The sequence below is a fragment of the Ranitomeya variabilis genome, chromosome 3 (genome assembly GCF_051348905.1).
Source record: "Ranitomeya variabilis isolate aRanVar5 chromosome 3, aRanVar5.hap1, whole genome shotgun sequence".
Lineage (NCBI taxonomy): Eukaryota > Metazoa > Chordata > Amphibia > Anura > Dendrobatidae > Ranitomeya > Ranitomeya variabilis.
In genome coordinates, this window is record NC_135234.1 from 475,742,694 (window position 1) to 475,769,660 (window position 26,967).

Sequence of the window (26,967 nt, forward strand, 5' to 3'; positions counted from 1 at the left end):
AGCCCTTCCAGGACCTTCGGTGACGTCACGGTGACGTCACGGTGACGTCGCGGCTTGTGATTGGTCGCGCGAGCGGTCACATGGGCGGCCGCGCGACCAATCACAAGCCGCGACGTCACCGCGACGTCACCGCAAGGTCCTGGAAGGCTGATTCTAAGGAAGGAAGGTTCCCGGTTAGTACCAGGGCGCATCAGATGGTAAGTATAGCGATATTTTTTATTTTAATTCTTTATTTTACACTTAAATCTGAATTCTGATACCAATTCCCGATATCTTAAACATATTGGGAATCGGTATCGGAATTCCGATTCCAGATTCAGAAGATCGCCGACTTCATGGCCGACCCCACACAGGGGTCGGGTTTCATGAAACCCGACTTTGCCAAAAGTCGGCGACTTCTGAAAATTGCCGACCCGTTTCGCTCAACCCTATTAGGCACATTTATTTAAACTTCCATTTTATTGATCTCCTATAGATTGTTTTCACTCTACACAGTTTGAAGTTCAAAGCTTTTCTCTTTACTACCTTTCCTCTCGATAATCCATACACCAAATACAAATTTACTGTACTTTTAACTATTGATGTATAAGACTTGTTTCATTTTGGTAACCTTAGATACTTTTTGTTTCCAATGGATGCTACTGTTATATCAGTCATACATAGAAACAATATCAATTTTACCTTCACCCTTTTTTACAGAGCTATTCTGTTTTTGTGCTTTTGCACTTTTGAAGAACCTTTGTCTGAGCGCCCTTATAACTCTTATTACAGTTAGTGCAGCTGAAACAGAAGTTCATAATAAAGTCAATACAGTAGTCAAAGTCATATGAAATTTGGAGAATTTCTTTTAAAAGCTAAGTCTACCCGAAGAAAACTTTACAAATTCTGATTGACAAACTGTAGACTTCTGCTACTGTGTTGACTTCACAGTAAAATTTTATAATAAGCGGATAATATACATGAACATAGTATGATTTTGTGCATGAGCAGTATATGTAGAGCTTTTATTTAGCCTTCAATTGGCCACTAAAGGAACTGCACAAGAGTTGAGATTTTAGAGTAGCAGCAATCCCTGCAGGTCAAGATATATAACACACACACACACATGATAGATATCTATACACATACATGGTGAACCAAAAGCAGGTGAACCGTAACTACCACAAACCCTATGCTGTCTTCCTAATTTTGGCTCACTCTCTATCTCTATCTATCTAGATCTATCTACCTATCTATCTAGATCTCTCTCTCTCTCTCTCTATCTATATATATAATTGTCTAAGGGTTTTTCTGTCTGTCCTGGAAATCCCGCGTCTCTGATTGGTCAAGGCCGCCTGGGCCTCGACCAATCAGCGACGGGAACAGAATCGACGTAGAAATCCCGTGTCTCTGATTGGTCGAGGCCACCAGGCCTCGACCAATCAGCGACGGGCACAGTATCGACTTAGAAGTCATAATGGTTGCCATGGCGACGATGATGTCATAAAGGTTGCCTCGACCAATCAGCGACGGGCTCAGTCTGCCGCGAATTCTGGAATCATCATTGTCCATATACTACGGGGACATGCATATTCTAGAATACCCGATGCGTTAGAATCGGGCCACAATCTAGTTTATATATATATATATATATATATATATATATATATATATATATACCTAGCAGTGGTTACATTAAATCAAATACCATAGCACTATGCACTGTTTTATCACAGCTCAAGGAGAAGTATAATTTGACTCCTAACTTAACGTTGGTGAAAGGCTTCTTCAATGCTAAGTGATCCTAATCCTTTGAAAGTGATCTGCCAGCAGATTTTGCTATGAAATCTGAGGGCAACACAAGGTAAAGTGACTCTAGTGTCACCTATACTATGTACATACAGAGCCTGATGTGGGCGGGGCTAGCTTACTGAGCTCTGGTACATTTAAGAACAATAATTGTGGCACAACTGCTGCAACCAGTAATCTAAGTGATATATTGCTGGAATTAGGGTCTTTTTTCATATATTATGCTGGTCTCAGATGAGGTAGCAAAAACCTGGTAATGTTTACCCTTTAAGTGAGGCAATCTGTGAGAAGTTATGAAGGTGTATTTTAAATTGTGTTAGTCTATGTTACCTATGTTACATCTGTAACCTATGTTACCTATGTTGCAATGTAAAATTTACAATGCTACTTAACCCCTTAAAGGAAACCTGTCAGCAGGATTGTGCTTGGAAAACTACAGATACTGTCAGGTTGGCGCCATTACCATGATTAAAATGATACCTTGGTTGATGAAATTCATCTTGCGGTTGTTGTTTAATCTTTATTTGTAGTTTTCAGTTAATGAGATTCTTGTGCTTCAGGTAGGAAGTACGGGGGTAGTCTTTATTTGGTGCTCTGCTTAGATATTCATCCTTATAGCTTATGACAGGTCACTGATCCTTCAGCACCTGTGCTATAGCATGATGTGGTGAATAATATACCTGTTTTCATTTTATTTAGTCAAATTAGTTTTTGTTTGGAAAAAAAATAACAAAAATCTTAATCAAAATGGAGCTGGAGGCCACGCCTATGCAGTAGCATGTATTGCGTTCCGATAGATGCTACTGCACCAACACCGCCACCGGTCCCATTTTGCTAGAGAAAAAAAGAATTAGGCTCCATCAAGATGGCAATGGTGGCACCTGCACAGTAGCATCTATCATATCAATTAAAAAAAAAACATTCTATGCAGTATTTAAAATAGGAGGCAGGTCAATGAGGGATCAGCGATTTGTCATAAGCTATAAGGAAGAATTTCTAATCAGAGCACCACATACAGACCCCCCCACAGGCCGCCCCCACAAGAATCTCATTAACTGGAAAATGCAAATAGAAATTAAACAACAACCACGAGATGGATTTCATCAACCAAGGTATCATTTAAATCAGTATAACAGTGCCATCCTGACACTGTCTGTAGTTTACTGTGCACAAACCTGCTGAGAGGACCAGGCAATTTTTTCTTTTTGCACTTTCATTTTTTCCTCCATTTATTCCAAGACAACATTAAGTTAAGTTTATCATGATGTACTGGAAAAAGTGAAATACTGCAATTGTTTTTGGAGTTCTTTATTTACAGTGTTGAATTTTTGGTAAAACTGACCGTGCAATATGATTCTTCACGTCAGTATGATTTTGCAGATAACAAACATGTATAGCATTTGTTTAATGTAAGTGGTGAAAAAAAATTCTGAAATTTGTAAAAAAAAAAAAAAATGCTTTGTTGTTGAGAAATAATCTTTTATCACATGATATAAATTAGTTCTACCATGCTATGGGGAGGATGTTGCTTGGAAGGTAACTCTGCCTCCAGAGCTCATTTTACATGAATGAGAGTTGCCAGGGTGATTTCTAATGTCCGCTCTCTGTTCTCCTGATCTCACTGCACAGCTGTGTGTGATTATACCTGCCACATCGGCATGTTCCTCTCAGCTTCAGCTTCCATCTCACAGGAAGACAGGAAGACAGGGTTGCAATATTGTTATAATACAGATACGGTCAGAGAGATGCAAAAGGTGTGTTTGCAAGAAGACACATTTAATTTCTCCTGTTCTGTGTTAGTTACTTGTGTCACACTAATGTCTCCCATTTATTTAAAAGATGCTCTGGAGACAGAGCTATCTTCCAGGTAGCATCCTCCCCATAGCCAGGAAGAGGTCATTAATATAAAGTGATAAAATATGATTTCTGAACAGCAAGACTTCTGATAGGCATACTGATATCACTTTTCTCAGCAGACATAAACTACAGCTCTGGCAAAAATGAAGAGACCACTGCAAAATGTTCAGGTTGTCTGATTTTTCTCTTTTTTAGTAAAATGTAAATTGTTCTTTTATTCTATAAACTTCTGACGACATGTCTCTGAATTTCCAAGCAATACATTTGGTATTTTTTTTCTGAAAAGGAGAAATGGTCAAAATAAAAAAACCCCAGTGCTTTCAGACCTCAAATAATGCAAAGAAAACAAGTTCATAATCATTTAGAAACAACAATACTAATGTTTTAACTCAGGAAGAGTTCATAAATCAATATTTTGTGGAATAACCATGATTTTTAATCACAGCTATCATGCGTCTTGGCATGCTTTCCACCAGTCTTTCACACTGCTTCTGGTGCAAAAAATTAAGCAGTTATTCGTTGTTTGATGGCTTGTGACTATCCATCATCCTCTTGATTACATTCTGGAGGTTTTCAATTGGGTTCTGATCTGGAGATTGGGCTGCCCATGACAGGGTTTTGATGTGGTGGTCTCCTAATTTTTGCCAGAGCTGTATATGCTCATATTAATAGTTTATATAGGTCAAATGTGGTGACAGATTCCCTTTAATATATTGAAATCATCAATTTATATAGCACTGTATACTTGTAATTGCTCATTTTGCCTTTTTACCTAGCTAATTCTTAACTCCTGACTCAGCTGCTCCCACCCCCTGCCATATACTTTTGCAATGACTCCTGGTTCATACAGGAAAAATAGACCTGCAAGTCAGTTTTTAATCATGTGATGTCATAGACCTAATGACTAAGAGATGATTTAGCTGGGTATAAGAGAAAAATTAGCAATTGTCAATACACAGTTCTGTACAATATGATGATTGCAATAAATTAAGATGATGAAAATTTTGATGGGGTGCTGCTTTAACAGCCATGGGCATATCTCCTCTCCACACAATGTTAGAGGCAGATGATGGTTAAATATCACAGCCATCATATGCTGGGAAGGATGCAGGCCTGCATCGGGAACCAGCTTATGACAGACATAGACTGTCAGAAGTCATTAAGGGGTTAAAACCCTATGCACATTAGAAGACAACCCAATTTTGAGCTCTGGATGTCCGTGTTTACTATCAGATACCTTTGCAGAAATACCTATACATAAAGGAAAATCTCAGAACATTTATAATCAATGACTGTGATCTTTGTAATGGCAATAGACTTTGTATGTTATTTTTTTATTCTGAAGTTTCTGTATGTTTATAAAAAAAGACGCTGCTTAATTTATATGCATTTAAGAAGGAAGGAAGGAATGGAATTTTTGTTTTTTGTGTGCATTCGTTTGTGTTTACATGTGTTTTTGACCCCATATTTGCATCTTGCCATACATGTGCAGTAACTTTGCACAGCTCGCCATACGTGCACAACGTTCCTTCAAAGCCAGTCTATAACAACTGACAACATCGCACCACTGCAAGATCAGCTGTCACAGACAGAACGGTACATTCTTGGTCATTGCTCTGATTGGATCGTCTTTACAGACTATTCAGTCAGAACTGAGTGTACTGAAATCCTGCATGTCAAGGCATTTACGAGCTCTCATCTCTTCATATACTGTGGGTGAAGTGAAGAGATCAGGGTTTGTATTACATTGTTGCCACCTCAGTGCCTGCTCAGTCTTAATTAGGCCTTTCATCGCCCAATCTCCATCCTCTCCTCCTGTATTAGGGGGTCTTTTTTTTTTTCTCTGCATGAAGAACTTAAAAAAGTTTTAGCTTAGGGCTAAAAAAGCTATTTCAGAAAAACTTGGATGCATGAAAGCATTGCCAAGTTATGCTTTGATGAACTGACTGATACTAGATTTCTCAAATCTGTCTGTGTCCTGAAGCTCTAAAATTGCTTAGCTGTAAAGGAGTTAAATTTATGCTCATTGATTACATTTTTTTGTTTATAAAGAAAAGCTAACATATTTGGGAAATATTCATAAAAATGTGTGTTTTTTTAACTTTAATGATGCAATGTTTATACAAAATAACATCTATTTGCACGATAATAAATAGTATTGTTAGAAGAACGTAATCAAGGCATGAAAGCAAAAGGGAAGCAGATAAAGTGTATATCCTAACCTGGACTTCCCAGGCTGTACTACCACTTAACAAATTCTGTCTTGTGCAGCTTGCAAAACTAAAAGCTAAACATTTTTCATCTTAGACAGTTGTCAGATAGATGGATTGGCAATAGAAGCTAGGCATAGGCAATGATTTTGTTTACCACAGCTAGTTCAGTGAGAAAATGTAGAATATTAACAAAATGCCTCCTCCCCCTCCAAGAGGGACTTTTTCTAAAGCAGAAAGTGTTTTGACTGTCAAAACATATGTGTACAACATTATGTATATATTTTATTAATTTATTTTACTCACTAATGTAGCATCATTAATTCCATATTACTTTACCAGAGGAGCATTGCACGGCGAATAAGCCTCCTTACCTTGACAAGCCAGCTGGTATGTCACTCTCCATAAGGAGAAACTCTACCCCTTAGACCCCAGTCCAGAGCCTCTCACCTAGCCAAATCAGTTCTCATGCTTCGCTCTGATGAGGGCCAACAGCCCGAAACACCGTGTCTGCGAATTGAGATACTGATTTGGCTTTTATCCTGTCATATTGCACGACTCGTTAAAGGGTTAATGTGACTTGTAGGATCGCTACTTCCAACAGGTGGCGCTATAGAGTTTAAGTCCTCTTTTTCTCAGAAGAGGCAATTTGCATAGCACTTTACAGACATTATCTTCACTGTCCCCAATCCCTATCAGTATGTCTTTAGATTGAGGGAGGAAACCAGAGTGCCCAGACTACCCCCACGCAAACACGGCAAGAGCATGGAAACTCCTTGTAGATTTTGTCATTGGTGGGATTTGAACCCAGGACCCCAGTGCTGCAAGGCTGCAGTGCTAACCAAAAAAACTGAGTGTGCAAGAAAAGTTGTCTCCAGTGACCACAGGAGATATGATTCTTAAAAATGACATTAATTTATCATCATATTAAAAGACTGTTTTGAACAGCTGACATGTGCCCGCTATTAACTTGTTAAATGCTGCTGTCAATGGCATTTAACCGGCGCTTCCGGCCATTGGGCCGGAAATGAGCGCATCACCGATTCCCGTCACATGATCAGGGGTCAGCGATGCGTCTGCATAGTAACCACAGAGGTCCTTGAGACCTCTATGGTTGCTGATGCCGGATTGCTATGAGCGTCACCCTGTGGTCGGCGCTCATAACAATGCAGGAATTCAGCTATATAGGAGCGATCTGATGATCGCTCCCATGTAGCTGAGCCGATTGAGTTGTGCCAGCTTCTAGCCTCCCATGGAGGCTATTGAAGCATGGCAAAAGTAAAAAAAAAAAAGTTTAAAAAAATATGAAAAAAATAAAAAAAAATAAAAGTTTAAATCACCTTCCTTTGCCCCATTCAAAATAAAACAATAAAAAAATCAAACTTACACATATTTGGTATTGCCATGTTCAGAATCGCCCGATCTATCAATAAAAAAAGGATTAACCTGATCGCTAAACAGCGTAGTGAGAAAAAAAATTTGAAACGCTTTTTTGGTCGCCGCGACATTTCATTAAAATGCAATAAGGGGTGATCAAAATAACGTACCTGCACCAAAATGGTATCATTAAAAACATCAGCTCGGCACACAAAAAATAAGCTCTCACCTGACGCCAGATCACGAAAAATGGAGACACTACAGGTATTGGAAAATTGCACAATTTTTTTTTTTGCAAAGTTTGCAATTTTTTTTTACCACTTAGATAAAATGTAACCTAGTCAGGTTAGGTGTCTATAAACTCGAACTGACCTGGAGAATCAAAATGGCAGGTCAGTTTTAGCATTTAGTGAACCTAGCAAAAAAGTCAAACAAAAAACAAGTGTGAGATTGCACTGTTTTTTGCAATTTCACCGCACTTGGAATTTTTTTCCCATTTTCTAGAACACGACATGCTAAAACCAATGATGTCTTTCAAAAGTGCAACTTGTCCCTCAAAAAACAAGCCCTCACATGGCCATATTGATGGAAAAATAAAAAAGTTATGGCTCTGGGAAGGAGGGGAGTGAAAAATGAGAAGGCAAAAACGGAAAAGGGCAAGGTCGTGAAGGGGTTAAGAGACCAAAACAACAAAAACCATGGGCAGCCCAATGTCCAGACCTGAACCCCATTGAAAACCTCTGGAATGTAATCAAGAGGATGATGGATAGTCACAAGCCATCAAACAAAGAAGAACAGCTTACATTTTTGCGCCAGAAGCAGTGTGAAAGACTGGTGGAAAGCATGCCAAGATGCATGAAAGCTGTGATTAAAAATCATGGTTATTCCACAAAATATTGATTTATGAACTCTTCCTGAGTTAAAACATTAGTATTGTTGTTTATAAATGATTAGGAACATGTTTTCTTTGCGTTATTTGAGGTCTGAAAGCACTATTTTTTTAATTTTGACCATTTCTCCTTTTCAGAAAAACAATACAAAATTTATTGCTTGGAAATTCGGAGACATGTTGTCAGAAGTTTATAGAATAAATGAAAAATTAACATTTTACTCAAAAATATACCTATAAAGAGAAAAATCAGACAAACTGAACATTTTGCAGTGGTCTCTTGATTTGTGCCAGAACTGTATATACCGGGTGGGCCATGTACATGGATACATCTAAATAAAATGGGAATGGTTGGTGATATCAACTTCCTGTTTGTGGCACATTAGTATATGGGAGGGGGAAACTTTTCAAGATAGGTGATTACTATGGTGGCCATTTTGAAGTCAGACATTTTGGATCCAACTTTATTTTTTACAATGGGAAGAGGGCCATGTGGCACTTCAAACTTATTGAGAATTTCATAAGAAAAACAATGGTATGCTTGTTTTTAATGTAACTTTATTCTTTCATGAGTTATTTACAAGTTTCTCTTTGTTTACAGCCATTACAGACATGTCGCAGAGGTTAACACGTGAGGAGCAGATAGAAATTGTGTTGATGTCTGGTGAACGCAGTACCCGGGTCATTGCAGCAGATTTCAATTCAAGACACCCTACACAAGAAAACTGTCACCATTCACATGTCATTTAGGTGTATCCATATAAATGGGCCACGCAAAAAAGTTTGCCTCATCACTGAACATAATGTTCTGTGTAAACTGAGGGTCCTGTTCCAATTTTTGTTTTGTCCATTCTGCAAATTCAGCGCTCCGATCTGGCTCATACTCAGTGAGATGCTGCAGCAGCTGGATTTTATAAGGGTGCCATTTGTGAGTAGCTAATATCCGCCGAAGGGATGTTCGACTGATGCCAGATTGGCGCGCTGAATTTGCAGAATGGGCAATTCTGGGGCTCCTTTTCTGCATCTGTCATTGGCCATCTGCCTAGAATTGATGGATATATGAATGCTACCATGTACAAGGATATACTACAGAATGTAATGCTGCCACATGGTATAATCAAAAAAAGCAGGGGCTGGGAATTCCAGCAAGACAATGATCCTAAGCACACATCCAATTTAGTAAAAAATTGGATAGCAAAGAAAAGTTTTCACCTGCTACAATGGCCAAGCCAATCATCTGATTTAAACCCTAGAGTGCACCTTTGGGATGAGCAATCATTTTACTCTATAGCTACATACTACTGATTATTTTGCACCCACAAAGACTGACCACACATTTAAAGGGGTTTTCCACTTTAATGGAGCATTTTTCCATTCTAAAAACTGTCACATAACGGACCCTATAAAAATCAATGGGACCCTTTGCTACTGTTTGCATCAGTTATGAAAGTGATACTTTTTGCAGCTGAATTCTGCTTCTCTGTTCATTGTAATGGAACAGGCAAATATATGATAGCTATTGTACTATGTGGTATAGCTATTCAACTTCTAAATGTACCCAGATCAGTCCTAATCCTTTCTGTGTGCACTATACTTGGTATGCCATGCATCAATTTCTCCTTGCAACAGTGTGTTTGGGGGTTGGGCGGGCATGGGCCTCTGTGATTTTAAGTGCCAGGGCTGAATTTTCCTTCAAGTAACAATACCATGGAAATGAATATTTAAGCTACAGATTTAAGAGAGATATAAATAATGTTCTTTTCATATGTCATTACATTCTAGGTTAGAGGTACTGTACCATTTATTTCTACTTGAATGAAAGGAAGATTTAGTCTCTCTATATAAGTATTAAACTGGGATTTAGAGCCTTGTCAATTTCAACCCAGTTTCAGCGCAATAGTTGAGAGACATCTGCTGTACAGTTGTTAAAGATTAAATGAATTGCATGACACAGGGTCAATCATTTTAATAATTCTGCTGTGAAATGAGGGAAAGAGAAGACAGAGTAGAGATAAAAACAAGTTAGATCCTTTCTGCTTTTAAATAATATAATACCATGTTTCCACTTGTGGGATGCGGAGTCAGGTGTAAAACACCAAAAGCTACATACTTTGTATACCTAGGATGAAAAGTACCATAATATCTTCTGCCTCTGAATAAAATCTCTGCAACAAGGTGAAAAGATAATTTTTCTGACTTGAAATTTTTAGATTGATGATGAATTTATATGAGGTACAGATAACATAAGGATGCTCTAAAATAGAATTAAAAAAATAACTAAAATAAACTAGTGTAGATTTATTTCAGTTTTCAATAAAAAACGTGAAACTCATATATTATAGAGTCATTACAAACAGAGTGATCTATTTCAAGTGTTTATTTCTGTTGATGATTATGGCTAACAGCCAATGAAAACCCAAAAGACATTATCACAGTAAATTAGAAAAATTAACAAAAACACCTGCAAAGGCTTCCTAAGCATTTAAAAAGGTCCCTTAGTCTGTTTCAGTAGGCTCCATAATCATGGGGAAGACTGCTGACTGCTGACAGATGTCCAGAAGGCAGTTATAGACACACTACACAATAAGGTTATTCCACAAAAGGTCATTGCTAAAGAATTTGGCTGTTCACAGAGTGCTGTATCCAAGCATATTAATGGAAAGTTGAGAGGAAGGAAAAAGTGCGGTAGAAAGAGGTGCACAAGCAGCTGGGAAAACCGCAGCCTTGAAAGGATTGTTAAGAAAAGGCCATTCAACAATTTAGGGGAGATTCAAATTGAGTGGACTCCAAAAGGGACCCCCATTGTCTTTGGTGTTTTACCATATTGGCCTCTCACGTGGACCCAAGTGCCTAGGAGTGACTACCACCCCTGCACCTACTATAGTTATGCCCCTGGCATTAGCTACATATGTGAGTAGGAGAAGAATTAAAAAGGAATTTCAGTCACAAACTTAAATATATCACACACCAAAAGGTAAGAATGGATTGAGCACAATCTGTATATTGATGGAATGCTAAACAAAATACATGCAAGCCGAATGAAATTAAGATAAAAAGGCAGGGGTTAGACTTGCGAGTGCAATGCAAGAAACTCACACGAGTCCCTAGCATCAATACCCGGCACTACCGCCTACTCTCGGGACCAGAGCATTCAGCTGCATAGAAATACATGCAGCCACACGCTCCAGTCCTGAGTGCCAGCAGCAGTGCCAGGTATTGATGCAAGAGACTAGTGCAAGTTTCTTGCAGTGCATTCTCAACTGTGACTCCGGCCAAAGGAGGAAAGACACGAACAGAAGATTGGTTGCACTTCCTAAATTGCAAACAATGTAAATCTTTGTTAAAAAAAACAAATACAAAAACCTGGACAAGACAAATAAAAACATTTAAAAAATTGCATATTACATTAGAACTAATCATGAGCAAGCGTGCTCAAATGAGTATGGCATGGTACTTGGGTCCATATAAGAAACTAATTTTAATCATCTGTGCTGCACTGAAGAGAGGTATTGCCCTGCTGAAAGCGCATGGACTCCTCTATCAGCCGGACTCTTTGTGAGCTGAAGAACTTTGAGGATGTGGAAAGAGAGAGGGAGAGTGAGAGAGAAAGAGAAAGAAAGAGAAACCATCCTTGGGAAAAAAAAACTGGAGTTTCACATTCACTTCCATTATGCTCACCACTCGAAACAGGTATGTCCGAGCCACTGACATGCTTGATTCGAGTACCGAGCTCTCAAGCATTTCAGTGCTCAGCCATCACTATTCAGAACCTGTTTCTTTAGTTGAAAATTGTCACTGGGATGCAACCCATATGACCGACATGATAACCAACAGAGATATGTGAATGTGGTGGATATTTGAGCTAAGTATGAATTGACAATAATCCTAAAGGTATATCAAATAACATCAGGAAAGAAGAAAAGTGGAATGCACATGTACAGCCAATAAATAATGGAGATAAAGATTAATCAAAACCACTGGTGCTAGACAGAGTGGATTCCCCTTATGACGAAAGCCACAAGCTTTTGAAATGCATCGGATATTGTCCTTCCTATCAGCCCTACTTTCATTTGGACTCGAGTGACGTCACTCACCACGGTCCTCTAGTGGTGTACTACCGCTCAGGTCAACCGGCGGTGATCCCCTCAGTGCATGCCATTGGCAGGGGCTGCACTGCTGCTTCTGGATTGCGGCACACACTTTAAGCTTGTATACCCACCACCCGGAACAGTTGGATGCCTTGTCATCCTGTGATACTCTTCCTTAGGATCAGTGCACTACGGCACCACCTCTCATCTCTCCCGAGAATTAGAAATAGAGACAGCGAATGCCACGCATCTCCCATGCAGTGTTATAGCAGCAAGTACAAGACACTTTCCTCCTGCATATGGGCAGGGCTGCATGGCTGCTTTTGGAACGTCACGCAGACTTTGAACATTGAATACCCACCACCTGGACCACCTGATTGCATTACAGTCCTGCGATATTCCAGCACAGGATTAGATCCACATGGCACCTCTTCTCATCTCTCAGAAAGAGACAGCGTATGCCACCCATCTTCCGTGCAGTGACAGAAACAGGTAATAGTAATTTTTCTCCTGTATACCACTGATACTTATGTTCCCATTTCCACTTAGAGATCACCATAAAATAGAGGTCTTAAATCTCCCACTACTAGAAGTTATGTACCATATTGACCACTATATTGACATGACTCCTTTACAGTAGTGACCTTGACACAAGTTCTTTTATTTTACGTGACACTCGGTATACTTAAAAACCAAGTAATTCATCATTTAATTTTCTGTATCCATCTGAGATCAGACTCCAGGACTAGTTCCTTGGCAGTTAATGTATGTACACACTCTCCTTTGCCCTCAGCGCCATTTGGACTTTCTTTAACATCAAATAATGCAGTAGCAAAAAAAATATATAAAAGAAAGCAATAACTATATGGAATAAAGTGCATATGTACTGTATATTTCTCCAGGAAATTGGAAATAAAAAAATTATCATATGGGAATTAGGACCCCATGCTTTTCCCCACAGGAGATGGCTTCCTCATATCTCAGTGAAACATGGTAGTGGCAATAAACTTATGTGGGGCTTCATCATTAGTGCTATTGGTGTTGGGGAGCAATATTTCATTGATGGAATCATGAATTCACAGATGTATTGCTCTATTTTGTTAAAAAAGATGTTACCATCACTCCATGGCCTTTGTAGATGTGCACATTTCCAACATGACAATGATCCAAAACACACATCTGTTGCATTTCTGAAGAAAAGGGTGAAAGTGATTCAGTGACCAAGCATGTCTCTTGATCTCAACCCAATTGACATATATGGGGAATTCTGAACAGACAAGTTGTGCATCGCTTTCCAGCCAATACACAGGCTCTAAACGAAGTAATTCTCAAAGAATAAAAAAGGCAGATTTTGGAGTCTATTGCCACCTTAATCATTCCATGCCTAGAAAACTTGGCACTGTCTTTAAAAATCATACATGTCATTCAAAATACTAGGTATTATAGCTTTTCATGTGGGGTGTATTCAATTGTGCATCAACTAATTTGCGTAAAACTGAAAATTTTGTAACAAAATTAATATTAGTAACCTTACTTTTAGGCTATGAGTTAAAAAATATGTTTTCTGAAACTCATACTTTTAGCATCATAGTTGTGCAAGTGTATGATTACAAAAAGTGCTGATAACCTTCTACTTAATGTGAAAATGTTTTGATTGTACTATTAGGTGGCCTCAATGAATAGTGATATCCAAAGGGTCAATTGTTTTGAGGTTATTTCTGGAGTCCTTGCTGAAGTCAGAGTCATGCACTAGCCTTTGTACAGCTGTCAGGATGATGGGAATTTCTGGTGTGTGACATCACAGTTGAGTAAAATTGCTTAGCAGCACCGTCTGGTGGTCAGGATCTTAAATACTCATCTGGCTATTAGAGGCCACTTGATGCCACCTGATAGAGAAACCAAAACATCTTCACAGTAAGTGGAATGTCATCAGTCCTTTGTGTAGTCATCCACTTGTACAAATAGGATACTGCAGGTATTAATCTCATTTACACTGAGGAAAAAGATTTTTGTTAAGTGTTCAATTAGAGCTTTAGGACAAAACAATTCCAGAGCATGGATTATATAGGTTTATTTTTATTTGGTGTAAACAATTTAAAGGTTTTCATGTTATCTGGAGAAGCGGGTGCACAATAGGTCGGATGGAGGGGCCTAGTGCATTTGTTATTATTGTTCCATTAAACTCTGTCAGTGCAGAATGACTGTTCAAATAAGTCCCACCGCTCTGTACTTCATGGTAGAGCCAATCATTTATATACACCTTCACATCTGCTTGTTTTCCTTCAATCTCCACCCCCTATTTGATTGAAATCTCTGTCTTTATTGAGCCAGATAAGAGCAGAGATAGAAGGAAACCAAGCACTTTAGAAGGTGTGTATAAATGATTGGCCTCACCATGAAGCACTGAACGCCTGTACTTGGTTTGAACAATCATTCTTTGCTGGCAGAGTCCCTTTAATTCTATGGAAAAGATGTGTATAACAAACTGAGGTCTCCTAGGATGGTACTGACCCCTTTCAAGCTGCTTAATGCACATACAGCATTAATAATGTCTATGTGACCTCAACATATATGGTTATGTGGTAGTGGATAGATTTCTGAAAAATGGATTCCTAGAAGACCATGAATTTTAGTTTGATTAAAGAGTTTGCTCTCACTCAAAGTCAATTAACGGCGGATTGATTCGATCATCTGTAGTTACATACATGTATATTTTTTAAGTCCAGTTACAGGTACCTGTACTAGGGCTGAATTAGAAAATAGTTTAAAATTGTTCAACAGCTGACAGTTTGATGGATAAATTATTAGAACGCAAGGGAATTGGATGATGAGGAAAACTCCTGTAATTCACGTGGTAATGGTTGAATACTCAGACAGCAGAATTCTGCCTGTGCCAGCATTGAAAAGCCTTGGGTGATGACATCAGAGCTGTTTGCCATGTTAATAGTAACTTAGCATCGACTAGCTCAGACAAGGCTGGCCATAGGATAAGAAGGCAAAGCCTAGAACTGGTTCCTGGACAGGTGAGTAACTGATCTGCTACATGGGTCTCTCAGAAAAATGTATGGATCAAGGTTTTCCCATTTCTAGCAAAAAGTCCCTTATCCTTTAAGAGGTTTCTCATAGTCATCAGTAGCTCCAATCTAAATCCTTAAAATAGCTTTTAAAACAACTGATGTCACTTTGCTTCTTCTTCTCGCTTCAACATGTGAGGCTCCTCCTACTTGAGACTCTTCCCATTTGAGTCCTGCATGAGCCACAAGATAAAATACCTACATTTATATAAGTAGAGCCTAAGTGCTCCAAAAGTTCTAAATTGTTTAGCAATTAGTTTTAAACTGATTAATGATTTGTTTAAACAATTTGTGATATGTCAATAAGGAGGCATGGCTTCATTTGGACTGGGTATGGCTCAACTGTAATCGGCGTATCTTAAATGCAGGAAAATACGTCAGAAAGTAGGTCAACCAAGAGTTGGCATAAAGCTAGTCAAAATTGTCTAAATGCGGAGTAAAATGTATAATTTTCTCTGTTAGGCTGTTACCCTTACTTTGATTTTCACTTACATATAGGATGTTACTACATACAATTACATACATTGTGTAACATTAGAAAATAGGATTTCATTGATATTTACAAGAGAGGGAAATTTAGTCACATATTGCCGATACAAATGAATCCTGATATAATTGTTGCCAAAGAAGACAAAAATGGAAACACGAAAACAAAAATAAGCACGGTCTTTAATAAGTTAATGATCTCATACTAATTATGTGAAACATTTCTGTCCACTGAATTGTCATCTCTGAGTATAAAATAAAAAGAAATATAACATTGTCTTACATTTGGAAACCAATAGAAAATTGGAATCTGTGTTTACAATAGAAAGGTTTATGACTAATTATTTGCATATGATGAATCATTGATGATTTTCTCATACTTTGAACGGGTTGTAAAACCTGCCAGTAGCTTGCTTGTTGTAATGTACTAGCTGTGTTGATCGTTTGCATATTTGCTCTATAGTGACAATGACACAGGCCAACAGTCTTTTTTTATTACACCAAGAATAGTAAATTGTCAAGGGATCAACAAATTATATTGCACTAAAAAGCCAACTAAATAGGACATTGTCATTTCAGTTTCCTTAAAAAAATGTATGCAGATAGGGGAGAGAATTTATTATAACTAGCGCTGTGACTTCAAGCATTAAAATTATATATGAACTAATTTAAAAATGGTAGTTCTTCTGATAAAGCATAAATAATATAAGACTTCAAGTGTGCTGCATTATTAAAAAGGAGTCTCAGTAAGCTAAGCATGAAGCCTGCCGTTTGAGAAGTGAATGATTAAAGTATTACAGTTTCTTAAAACATTTAGTGGGTGATGTTTGTATTGTGAGCGTCAGATTAAATATCACAGGCTTCATTTGATAGACATGTTCCTACCAGCGTTTAAGCTCTGTGTACAAAAGGGAAACAACTGACGTTCAAGTATAATATGACAAGTGGATCAACAATAATTCAACTAATAAAAGGAAGAATAATAAAATAGAAAAAAATACTGTTAAAGGGAATCTGTCAGCAGGTTTTTGCTATGTGTCAGGGGGTGACAAAGGATTTATTCGGAAATGCGCATCGGGGCGCGTTCCTGAATCCACCTATCTGCTCTCACAGGTAACATCTCTGTTTCCACCATGAGTTACTAGTACTATAAAGCATGTATCAGTTATTTAACACATACTGGGGCACAGTACTGTTGTTTGATTGCTTGTTCTTAGATTCAATATGTCACATAATATTATTTAATTTCACAATTCTCTATACCCACTGTGGTGTTACCTTTTGTTTAGTACTGTGATTCATTTCTCTGGCAAAAATTAAGAGACCACTGCAAAGTTTTATAAAAATCAGCTTCTCTACATGTCTGACAGCCATTTCATTCCAGTGTCAGTTGAATTCCAACCAGAGTAGACCTTATTCTACTTGTGCTTCTGATTAGGTGATCACCTAAACCAAATCTTATTTAATGAAAAAAAGTATAAAAAACATTGCTGTGGCATTCACAATCCTATTGCAAGCTGGATTGAAAACAAGTGCTAGTAATATCGCAAAAGTAATAGGAATGAAAAAAATACTTTTAACCAAGCCAAAGGCATTGAAAAGAAAAGTCTTGAGTGAGGAAAAGAAGGGCTCAATTCTGGCTTTACTAGCAGAGGGACACAGTGAGCGTCATTTTGCCTCCATCATTAAAATTTCTAAGATGGCAGTCCATTACAACAAGGTCAAGCAGCAGACATTGGGTACAACAAAGCTACAGACCGGCAGAGGGCAAAAACGACTCTCCACTGACCGGGATGACCGTCATCTTATTCGAATGTCACTCAGCAATCGCAGGATGACATCAAGTGACTTACAAAAGGAATGGCAAATGGCAGCTGGGGTGGAGTGCACGGCAAGAACAGTTCGTAACAGGCTTTTAGAGGCAGGACTCAAGTCATGTAACGCTAGAAATAAAACTTTTATCATTGAGAAGCAAAGGAGAGCCAGGCTGAAGTTTGGCAAAGACCATAAGGATTGGACTATAGAAGACTGGAGTAAGGTAATCTTCTCTGATGAGTCTAATTTTCAGCTTTGCCTAACACCTGGTTGTCTAATGGTTAGATAGAGACCTGGAGAGGTGTACAAAGCACAGTGTCTTGCACCCACTGTGAAATTTGGTGGAGGATCAGTGATGATCTGGGGATGCTTCAGCAGGGCTGGAATTGGGAAGGTTAATCTTTGAGAAGGATGTATGAATCAAGCCGCATGCAAGGTTATCCTGGAAAAACAGTTGATTCCTTCTGCCCAGGCAATGTTCCCCAACTCTGAGCACTGGTTTTTCCAGCAGGACAATGCGCCATGCCACAAAGCTAGGTCAATCAAGGTGTGAATGAAGAACCACAGCATCAAATTCCTGTCATGGCCAGCCCAATCTCCAGACCTGAACCCAGTTGAAGACCTCTAGAATGAAATCAAGAGGAAGAAGGTCACACAAAAGCAGTGTGAAAGACTTGTGGAAAGTATACCAAGATGCATGAAAGCTGTGATTAAAAATCATGGTTATTCCACAAAATATTGATTTCTAAACACTTCCTTAGTTAAAACATTAGTATTGTTGCTTCTAAATGATTATGAACATTTTTTTACATTATTTGAGGTCTGCAAACAATGCATTTTTTTGTTATTTTGACCATTTCTCATTTGCAGAAACAAAATACAAGATTTATTGCTTGGAACTTCGGAGACATGTTACCAGTAGTTTATAGAATAAAACAACAATGTACATTTTACTCAAAAATATACCTATAAAGAGAAAAATTAAACAAACTGAAAATTTTGCAGTGGTCTCATAATTTTTGCCAGAGCTGTATATATGTATACATATATTCAGCATTTTTTAGCACTTTAATCCACATAATTTTTAGCACTTTATTCCCTATTTGGATCAGTATGGACTCATTACATATATACACCTGTTCCTCTATCTAATCAGTGCTTATACTATCATCTTGACCTCATTATTTTTTAGGCAGCAGTTTTTTTATGGGCTATTGTGAGTGCTGTTACTAGTATATCTCTGACACTTACATTCAGTTATACATCTTGATGTTTGTATCACTCACTTATCAAATTTTCCCATGAGTCCATTGTTTCTCACAATTGTTCTTTTTTGTGCTTGCAGGTACTTCCATGTGCTGAAAGTGCCATTCATTGCCTAATTTTTTTATAAACTCATCATGTATGATACTATATGATGAGCCTTGTATCACTCTCTACTGTCATATCTCTAATCCCATTGTACCATACAGTCCTCTCATATAATCCCAGAAAAATGATACAGCAAAGAGTGCCAACTAGCAGAATCAGTGCTGCCAGACGTCCTTGGTGACGTTGTCTACTCGTCAGTATCATTTTGCAGTCATCAACAAAATGGCTCTGCACTGTGTTCCTAAACTTCATCCTCCCTCTTCCTTTTGCAAATGCCCACATTTAAGCAGACCCTTCCCACATTTACTGCAGTCGTATGCAAGGTAAAATGACACTACGTTTTCATGGCAAATTTTAGCAGTTGTACCCCATAGTATTTAAAAGTAGAAAATTATTAAGATAAATTTTCATATTTTATATAAGGCAAAAATTATTAGTATTTAAAAAAAATTAAAGCATTAATAGTAAAAAATGACACATTGCCTTTAAATTCATATAGAGATATCATAGATGTTGAATATTTCACAGTATATCTTAGTTAAATAATAAATTACGCATAAAAGATGTAAGCATGTCTCACCTATTAAAAAAAAAAAAAGAAAAAGTTAATATTATGTATTCTACTATGGCTGTCATTTTGTGAGGGGGGAACAACAAGCAGTAAGGCAGAAGGCTCACAGGTCTACCCTCTACTTCTCTGCTAATCTACCCAGTCTTACCAAAACTAAAAATTAAATAGAGAATTTCAATAATCATGTAATTTGTGATATGCTAATTGCAATCTAATTATTATTGGAGATGCTATTGTTTTTACGTTTTGTCTTCAAATGCTAAGTTGAAGAAGATGTGAATGGAGTAAGACTTGCTTTCTATTATGCTCGGGATGGAAAAGTCCGGCAGACAGCACAGCACACACAAACAACATGATGGAAAAAGAGAGAGGAAGGCCCTAACAGTAGGGAGCAGGGGGTGGGGCATCTCCTAACAATAATCTGTGCCTATCCCTAAGCTTCCGTAACACCCTATGTGGGTCCTTCCCCCCGCCAAAGTCACATGCCTAGTCCCTAGCTGTCAGCTCACTATACCCTGGCTAGTGCACTGGCCAACATGGATGCTAGCCTCACCACTGCCAATGGTATCAACACAGGGGGTAGTGACAAGCACAAGACAGACAAGAAAAAACAATAAAACTTAACTTCAGCCACTGCTGCAAAGCTCCACACAGCAGAGGATACGGAACCAGGACCCTGAACTCCACCAAAACTGCTGATACATTGCTGTACCAGAGCACTTCAAACTCCTAGGCTGGTCTTCAGAGACAAAATCTATCACCAACAGTCAGCTGATGCACCATATGACTATTTAAAGGATGGTGGGAGTGGTCACCACCTACATTAGCTGACCAGCAATAAAGCAGCTGCCAGCAAGGAAGCTGACATTATCCCTTGCTGGCCCAAAAGTAAAAACAACTTTTAAATTAAAGCAGAACCAGAGCTGTCACGACTCCAAAAATGAATCGTGACACTTTCAAGGAATAGAAAGAAAGGTAATTATTTTAATCCAAGATGTAATAGAGAGAAATAAAGAGCACAACACCCATATGGGAAGTAATTTCTTTGTTCAAGGCTTTAGTCCAAGAGCTCAAAAATAACATAAAGAGCCTCAGCACTCAAAGGGTGACTGAAACATGATTTTTTTGTTGCATTTATGAAAGTGTCTTCCATATTCCTCCAACAATCAGCTGTAATAATAAGAATGATATCAAGAAAGAATTGAAGACTGTTGAATTTTCCTTCATAAACTCAATAGGTGAAATAAATAGCAGTATGTTTTTCATATTAATAGCCTGTCCCTGTAATGCATGACCATGTGCTGGTCTACTCTTCATTCTTCTCAAGAACTTTTTACAATGGCTAGATATCACTGCACCTTTTGTCATTATGATTTTAGAATGTGTTATTCCCCACTCAGACAAATGTGATGGAACAGACCAGGATATCATGATATCAAAACATACATCAAGGCCTTATCTGCATTTTCCAGCCTATATAAAACGTGGGAAAGGCTAGATACATTTTTTAAAGTCAAATTCCCCAAAAATTTAATTTGCTTGATTCAATGGAAATTTACTTATAATTAATAAAAATGCTTTACAAGTGTTGAAAAGTAATGCTTAACTAACGACCGATCATAGCAAGACCAATAGAACACAGTGGGCTACAGCAAATACAATGGTCTGTATATTTCAAAATTACTTCCATTCACTTAGTATACAGAAAAAAACTATATTTGTATGAAATTGTGATGCTTTTCCCCCCTCGATACTAAGTGACAGATTAGATAATATAAAGTTTAGAAACTTGACTGTCCCTGCAGCCAAACAACTTTAGCCTACTTCGGAAATATATAATTTTTTCAGGTTATTAGGCTTCAAACTCCCTCTATGATCAACCTTTAGCAATTTAGGAATAATAAATGTAGTATTGTTCTTGCTATATATTATTGGAAGAGAATGATTTGAAATGTTGAGTTCACAGAGGATTCTCTTGTGTTGCCAGTGTGGATGACTACAAATTACTTGCAAATTACACATGTAAAAGAAATAATGCACATTAATTAAGTGTAGAGCTCCTGAAAGCATGTGTGTGAATTAACACTAACAAGAGAAAATGACGAATCCCCTTAGTTTGTCCCACAAGACCTTGTGCAGCAATCATTTTGCATATAAAGTACATCCAGAATAATGCATCTTTTCCACAGGGAAAGTTTGTAAGTATTAATGAAAGTTAAAAGCACAAGCCTGTTTACTTACCATCAGGATCGAGGAGGTTTGCGATTCCCAAGCGTTGCTGGGCAGTGTTGAATGCATGATCAAGCCGTTGAACAGCAGATTGTTGGCAGAGAACACTATTCCATTCAAACAAATCCGGTCTGCAAAATAAATTATTTACTTTTTAGATAACAAAAAACCCTCTATAATAGTTCAAAATTATAATAAGTTCAATTTAACCAACATATAGTTTTTAGTATTATCTTCTTCAAGGGATAAAAATCTTATACTGTATCAAAATGGATTTTTTTAGGCTGAATTGAAAACCATGGCATGGTGTAGGGGATAATATTTTATTATGATATGCATAGTAAGATATTAACATTTCTCAGCACTAACATTCCTGTACGTGTGCATGGCCTTGTCATGCATTGACTTCAGTCACAATGCAGCAGAAACCTAAAGCGTTGTTCTCACATTTACAGGAGCAGCCCACCCCACTTATAATATTAAGTAAAAAAATGAAATTGCAACATGACCATGGCTATAATGAGTAAGTGATGGTCATGTTACCGTTACCCAACTTTACATTTTGCTATTCAGGATTCATATAACCATGTGCATCAATGTGATATTCTGCTATACTAGAGACCACATGATTTATTCTAATTTTGATAAGTTCCTTTATCTGAATGGCAAAAATATTGATATGTTTTGCTATTGTGCTTATGCTGTCCAAATTGTTCATCTGTTCCAGTTAGAACAATAGAGGAAAATTGGACTTTATTTTTACAGCTTTCCAATGCCTTGAAAGAAGTAGTGTTTAATAGCATGTCTAAACAATGGCAAGAATCCAAAGCATAGCTTTTCTCTAAACGCAAATGTAACATAAACAAACAAGTGCCATTAAGTAAATGCTGTAAATGTTGTGATTTGTTCAAATCCCCTCTCACTCTTTCATTCATTCCATCACTCACTTCTCACTTTCTCCACCTCTTTGTTTCCACTCTGTCTCACTTTCCATCCCAATCTAACTTTCTCCCTATATTTAATTTACATCTTTCTCTCTCTCAATGTGGTAGCGGCCAATAGAGTATCCATGCTATATCTCTTCTACTTCCAAAAGTGCTTGCATTGGTCCTGTCACCATCAAGACTAGAAATGATTGTATCTTTTCAATTCACCATGATTCTAATTCACTTATCCTCCTCAAAATTTTCTCAAAATTGATTTGCTAAAATTCTCCAGTACTGCTAAGCATATAATTGCGCAGAAAAGAAATGCAATATTCTGAGGTCCCTTAGGACTGTTTTGAATCCCTTTCTACCTCTTTGCAAAGACGATCTTAGAAATGTCAAAGTGACCTCAATCTATCTGGCAAAGGAAAATTATGTATATCTGTTGTTAACCAACTACTTATTTAACAACACACTGTATTAACAGGCTTTTTAGGCTACCTAAATTGTAAAAATATTCTTAAATTATTATTTTTTGTGGGAAGGTACCTACTATTCTGGTGTTTATAAAAGGCAGTGAAAATGGAAGAAGCCAAGACTTTTTCATAAAGGATGGTGCATAAAATATCCCTTTATGGGGAGTACAAAGAGCTTAGTTCTTTAATAAATTAAGAAGTGATAGCTATTTCTCAAGCCATCCAAAACTATCCCTTCATTAAGGGAACAGAAACAGAACTGCTGTTTTGAAAGCTATGGCATAGCAATGGCTTCTAATTTAGTGAATATGTATCCTTTTTGGGATTGGTAACATGTTTCTTATTGTCAAAATGTCTAAACAATTAGAATGGCTTTTTATCAAGTTATTAAAAAAATCCTTATATGTAGAAAGCCAAAGCAAGTTAACTGTTTTCAAAGTGAAGAAGTAATGAATTTTTGACAAACCATGAAAAAAATATCTTTATTTTTGGAGCAGTTTGAGTGTATATCCTGAATTGAATTAATTTCCAGACTACACTAGCCAAGCACGGAAGATGTGTGTGGACATCTAACAGCATTGGCAGTAAATGTAAAATAGGACATTGAAGGCAAACAGATATTTGGCAGTATGGTGCCAGCTTTAGCAGCCCCAGCAGCAGCAGTACAGCAACAATAGCCAACAAGTAATTGCCTGATTCCTCCCACATTTAATAGGTAAGAGGTATACTCTCTCTGTAGGTTTTACTTTACTTATCGACTATTTAAACCATGAATTAAGGTTATCACTAATATCCTACCTTACCTCTCACATTAATATCCCTATGTGGTTCTATTATAATGTGATGGGAGCATTCAGGTTTGACGTTCTCTCTTATTTGCAGATCTTTTACATTTAAAAAAAATTTCTTTTGTATGATACTTTATACTGACTTATATACTTGTATCAAAAATATTTTGCACTTGTACTCGTAACTCCTTGTCCTCCAGTTCTTAATTGATTATGTGGAGTGAGTCCCTCAGGTACGTGATGTACCCACAATGAGGCTTTAACCAACACACCATTCATATCAGGGTTTATGTGTACTTATAGGTAGTGTTGAGCATTCCAATACTGCAAAAATATCAGATATCGGGTATCGGCCGATATTCGCTGTATCGGAATTCCGATACCGAAATCCGATATTTTTGTGATATCGGAAATGGGAATCGGAAGTTCCTATAAGTTCCCAGTCATCTTTGGCGTGTGCGGTGCGTATGGTTCCCAGGGTCTGGAGGAGAGGAGACTCTCCTTCAGGCCCTGGGATCCATATTCATGTAAAAAATAAAGAATAAAAATAAAAAATATGGATATACTCCCACCTCCGACGGACCCTGGACCTCAGCGGTGCAACTGGCAGCCTCCGTTCCTAAGAATGCAGTGAGTGTAGGACCTGCGTCGCGGTCTTGTGACTGGTCGCACATTGCACATTGCACAATTAAATTCAGAATGTGCGCCATTAATTGAACGTGAGATACTTTGCCCAATTTTTAATCAGCCAAAATGTTCCAGGTATTGTTGCTCATGACTATTACCAGTTGCTGTTGATGGGGAATCAGCTAGCATGAGATTTATTGCTTGATGCACAGCAGCAACTCGTACTATGTATGGCTTATGTCCCCTTTGGTTTCAAGATGTAAAACTTCTTTGCAGCATTTTACCTTGCATTGCTATAAAAAATGAGGGTGGCCAGTGCTTTCCCTGCCATCATATTTTAAATATCTGTGATGATCCTCCATGTTTGGATCATGCGATATGAAAGCTGCAAATTATTTTGGGGAAGTTCGTGTAACCATGTCTGACATCTTGTAAGCCTGCATTTCTTCAGCAATGTGTAAAATAGCTTTTAGCATTTTTTTTTGCAATCTCCATATATCAAATTGTAAGGTTTTTGAACTCCATGGGACCTGCAAATTTCACCAATTTCGACTTGAGTATGATTTGCAGCAGATTAATTCAATAGTCTCTAATCAGGACAAAGATATAAATTGGGGAACAGAAGGCAACTGAAGGCATGAGATCTCATATTAATACTTGAAGTTACTTTTTAGATTTGCTTATTTTAATATTTCAGTTTTAAAACCATAGCATGCCCTCAAAGCTGCAAATTCTATGTTCATATTATATGGATAGTATGAATAGTTGCATGCGTAACAAAGATGTTAAGTCCATCCAGGTCTGTGCCCTGTAGCCGCCTATATCAATATTGCAGGGGACTTACACATGATATTGCAACAATAAAAATAAAAATAAAGAAAAAATCAGTCTTTAAAGAAATTACTCTTTCAATTTTTGTTTACCATTGTAATCAGTTTGTCTGTTAATGTACTTTATTTGTCATGCTGTTAAAGATGGATTGGTGACTGCGACCACGGCTTCCTTGTTTTAAGAAAAAGGAAAAGCAATTACTTTTCTTGAAGCAACCTCTGCAGAAAAAAATCTTTAACAGCTCTTTAGAAAAAATAAGTGACAAGAAGATCTTATAAACTACATTAAAAAATCAATTAAGAACAGTGACAAAAAAAACACATTATCTTTAAGAATACTGAGAATTGTTGTGTTGTTTAAATCATACAAGTACCTTATCTGGTATGGTCACACAGGATGTATTGAATATTAGACCTCACCTATTTTAGCTACATGTCAATTGTGCTCAATTCTGTTTGTTTCAGGAAAACTGTGCAAATTGACAGATAACCATATTGTGATGCTGGTGCTCCATCAAATTAAACATTTCAAAGTTATTAAAACTCCAATTTCCCATTTGTTTCACTCCTGTTCTTTAACATGATGATTATGAGTATAACTAGAAAAATTAAAAGTTGCTGAATTTGTTATTTCATCCCAAAAACTTAAAATTAAGTGTGCAACATTAATGCTTCCTTAAAGATTTTGAACTTTGGCAAGGATGTAGTTCACCTTTAATCCCAGCACCCACAGGTCCTTTTTTTGTTCTTGTTTTTTTATTCTCTTCTTCCAAGAGCCATACATTATTATAATTTCTCCATAAGTATAGTCAAATGAGGACTTGTATTTTGGAGAGATGAGTTGTGCTTTTGAATTTGCTTCTAACAAAATTAGAATATCATCAAAAAGATAATTTATTTTAGTTCTTCATTACAAAAAGTGAAACTCATATATTATATAAAGTCATTACAGAGTGATCCATTTCAAGTGTTTATTTCTATTAATGTCGATGATTGGAAATTAAAGGCTTCCCCAGACTGATGTCCACAGGTTGGGACCCCGTCCTTTTGTCTGCCCTTATTCACACACAGAGGTCAACTCTGACATATGGTAAGGTTTTGAATATTAGACAGCGTAGGACCATCCCGATCAGGGTCACCTTTTCTATTTCAATTTTGTCTCACCTAGCTGGTTCACTCAATTTCAGAAACACTATTTTACAGTATACACCTATACATTTTATTTATTTTCTTAAACAAAGAAAAATAGATATTGAGGTATAGTTCAAAATCAGTTTGGACATATGTCAACTCTTTTGCAATAGCTTCTTATGAAAATTGCCACCTGTAATTATGATGCTACTGCATTCTCATAGAATCACAGAGTTGGAAGGGACCTCCTGGGTCATCTGGTCCAACCCCCTGCTCAAAGCAGGATTCATGAAATCATCCAAGACAAATGTCTGTTGAGCCTCCGTTTGAAAACTTCCATGGAAGGAGAACTCACCACCTCTTGTGGCAGCCTGTTCCACTCATTAACCACCCTCACTGTCAAAAAGTTTTTTCTAATATCTAATCTGTGTCTC

The 26,967-nt window shown here is 37.5% G+C and overlaps 1 protein-coding gene across 3 annotated transcripts in view; it reads right to left on the minus strand.

Moving 5' to 3' along the window:
* DMD (dystrophin) overlaps positions 1–26,967 on the minus strand; it is a 3,762,639-nt gene that overhangs the window by 2,870,864 nt on the left and 864,808 nt on the right. For all 3 annotated transcript variants that reach the window (XM_077296691.1, XM_077296689.1, XM_077296690.1), the window contains exon 7: positions 21,768–21,886. In XM_077296691.1, the coding sequence (XP_077152806.1) occupies positions 21,768–21,886 (119 nt within the window). The remainder of the gene's footprint in view (positions 1–21,767; positions 21,887–26,967) is intronic.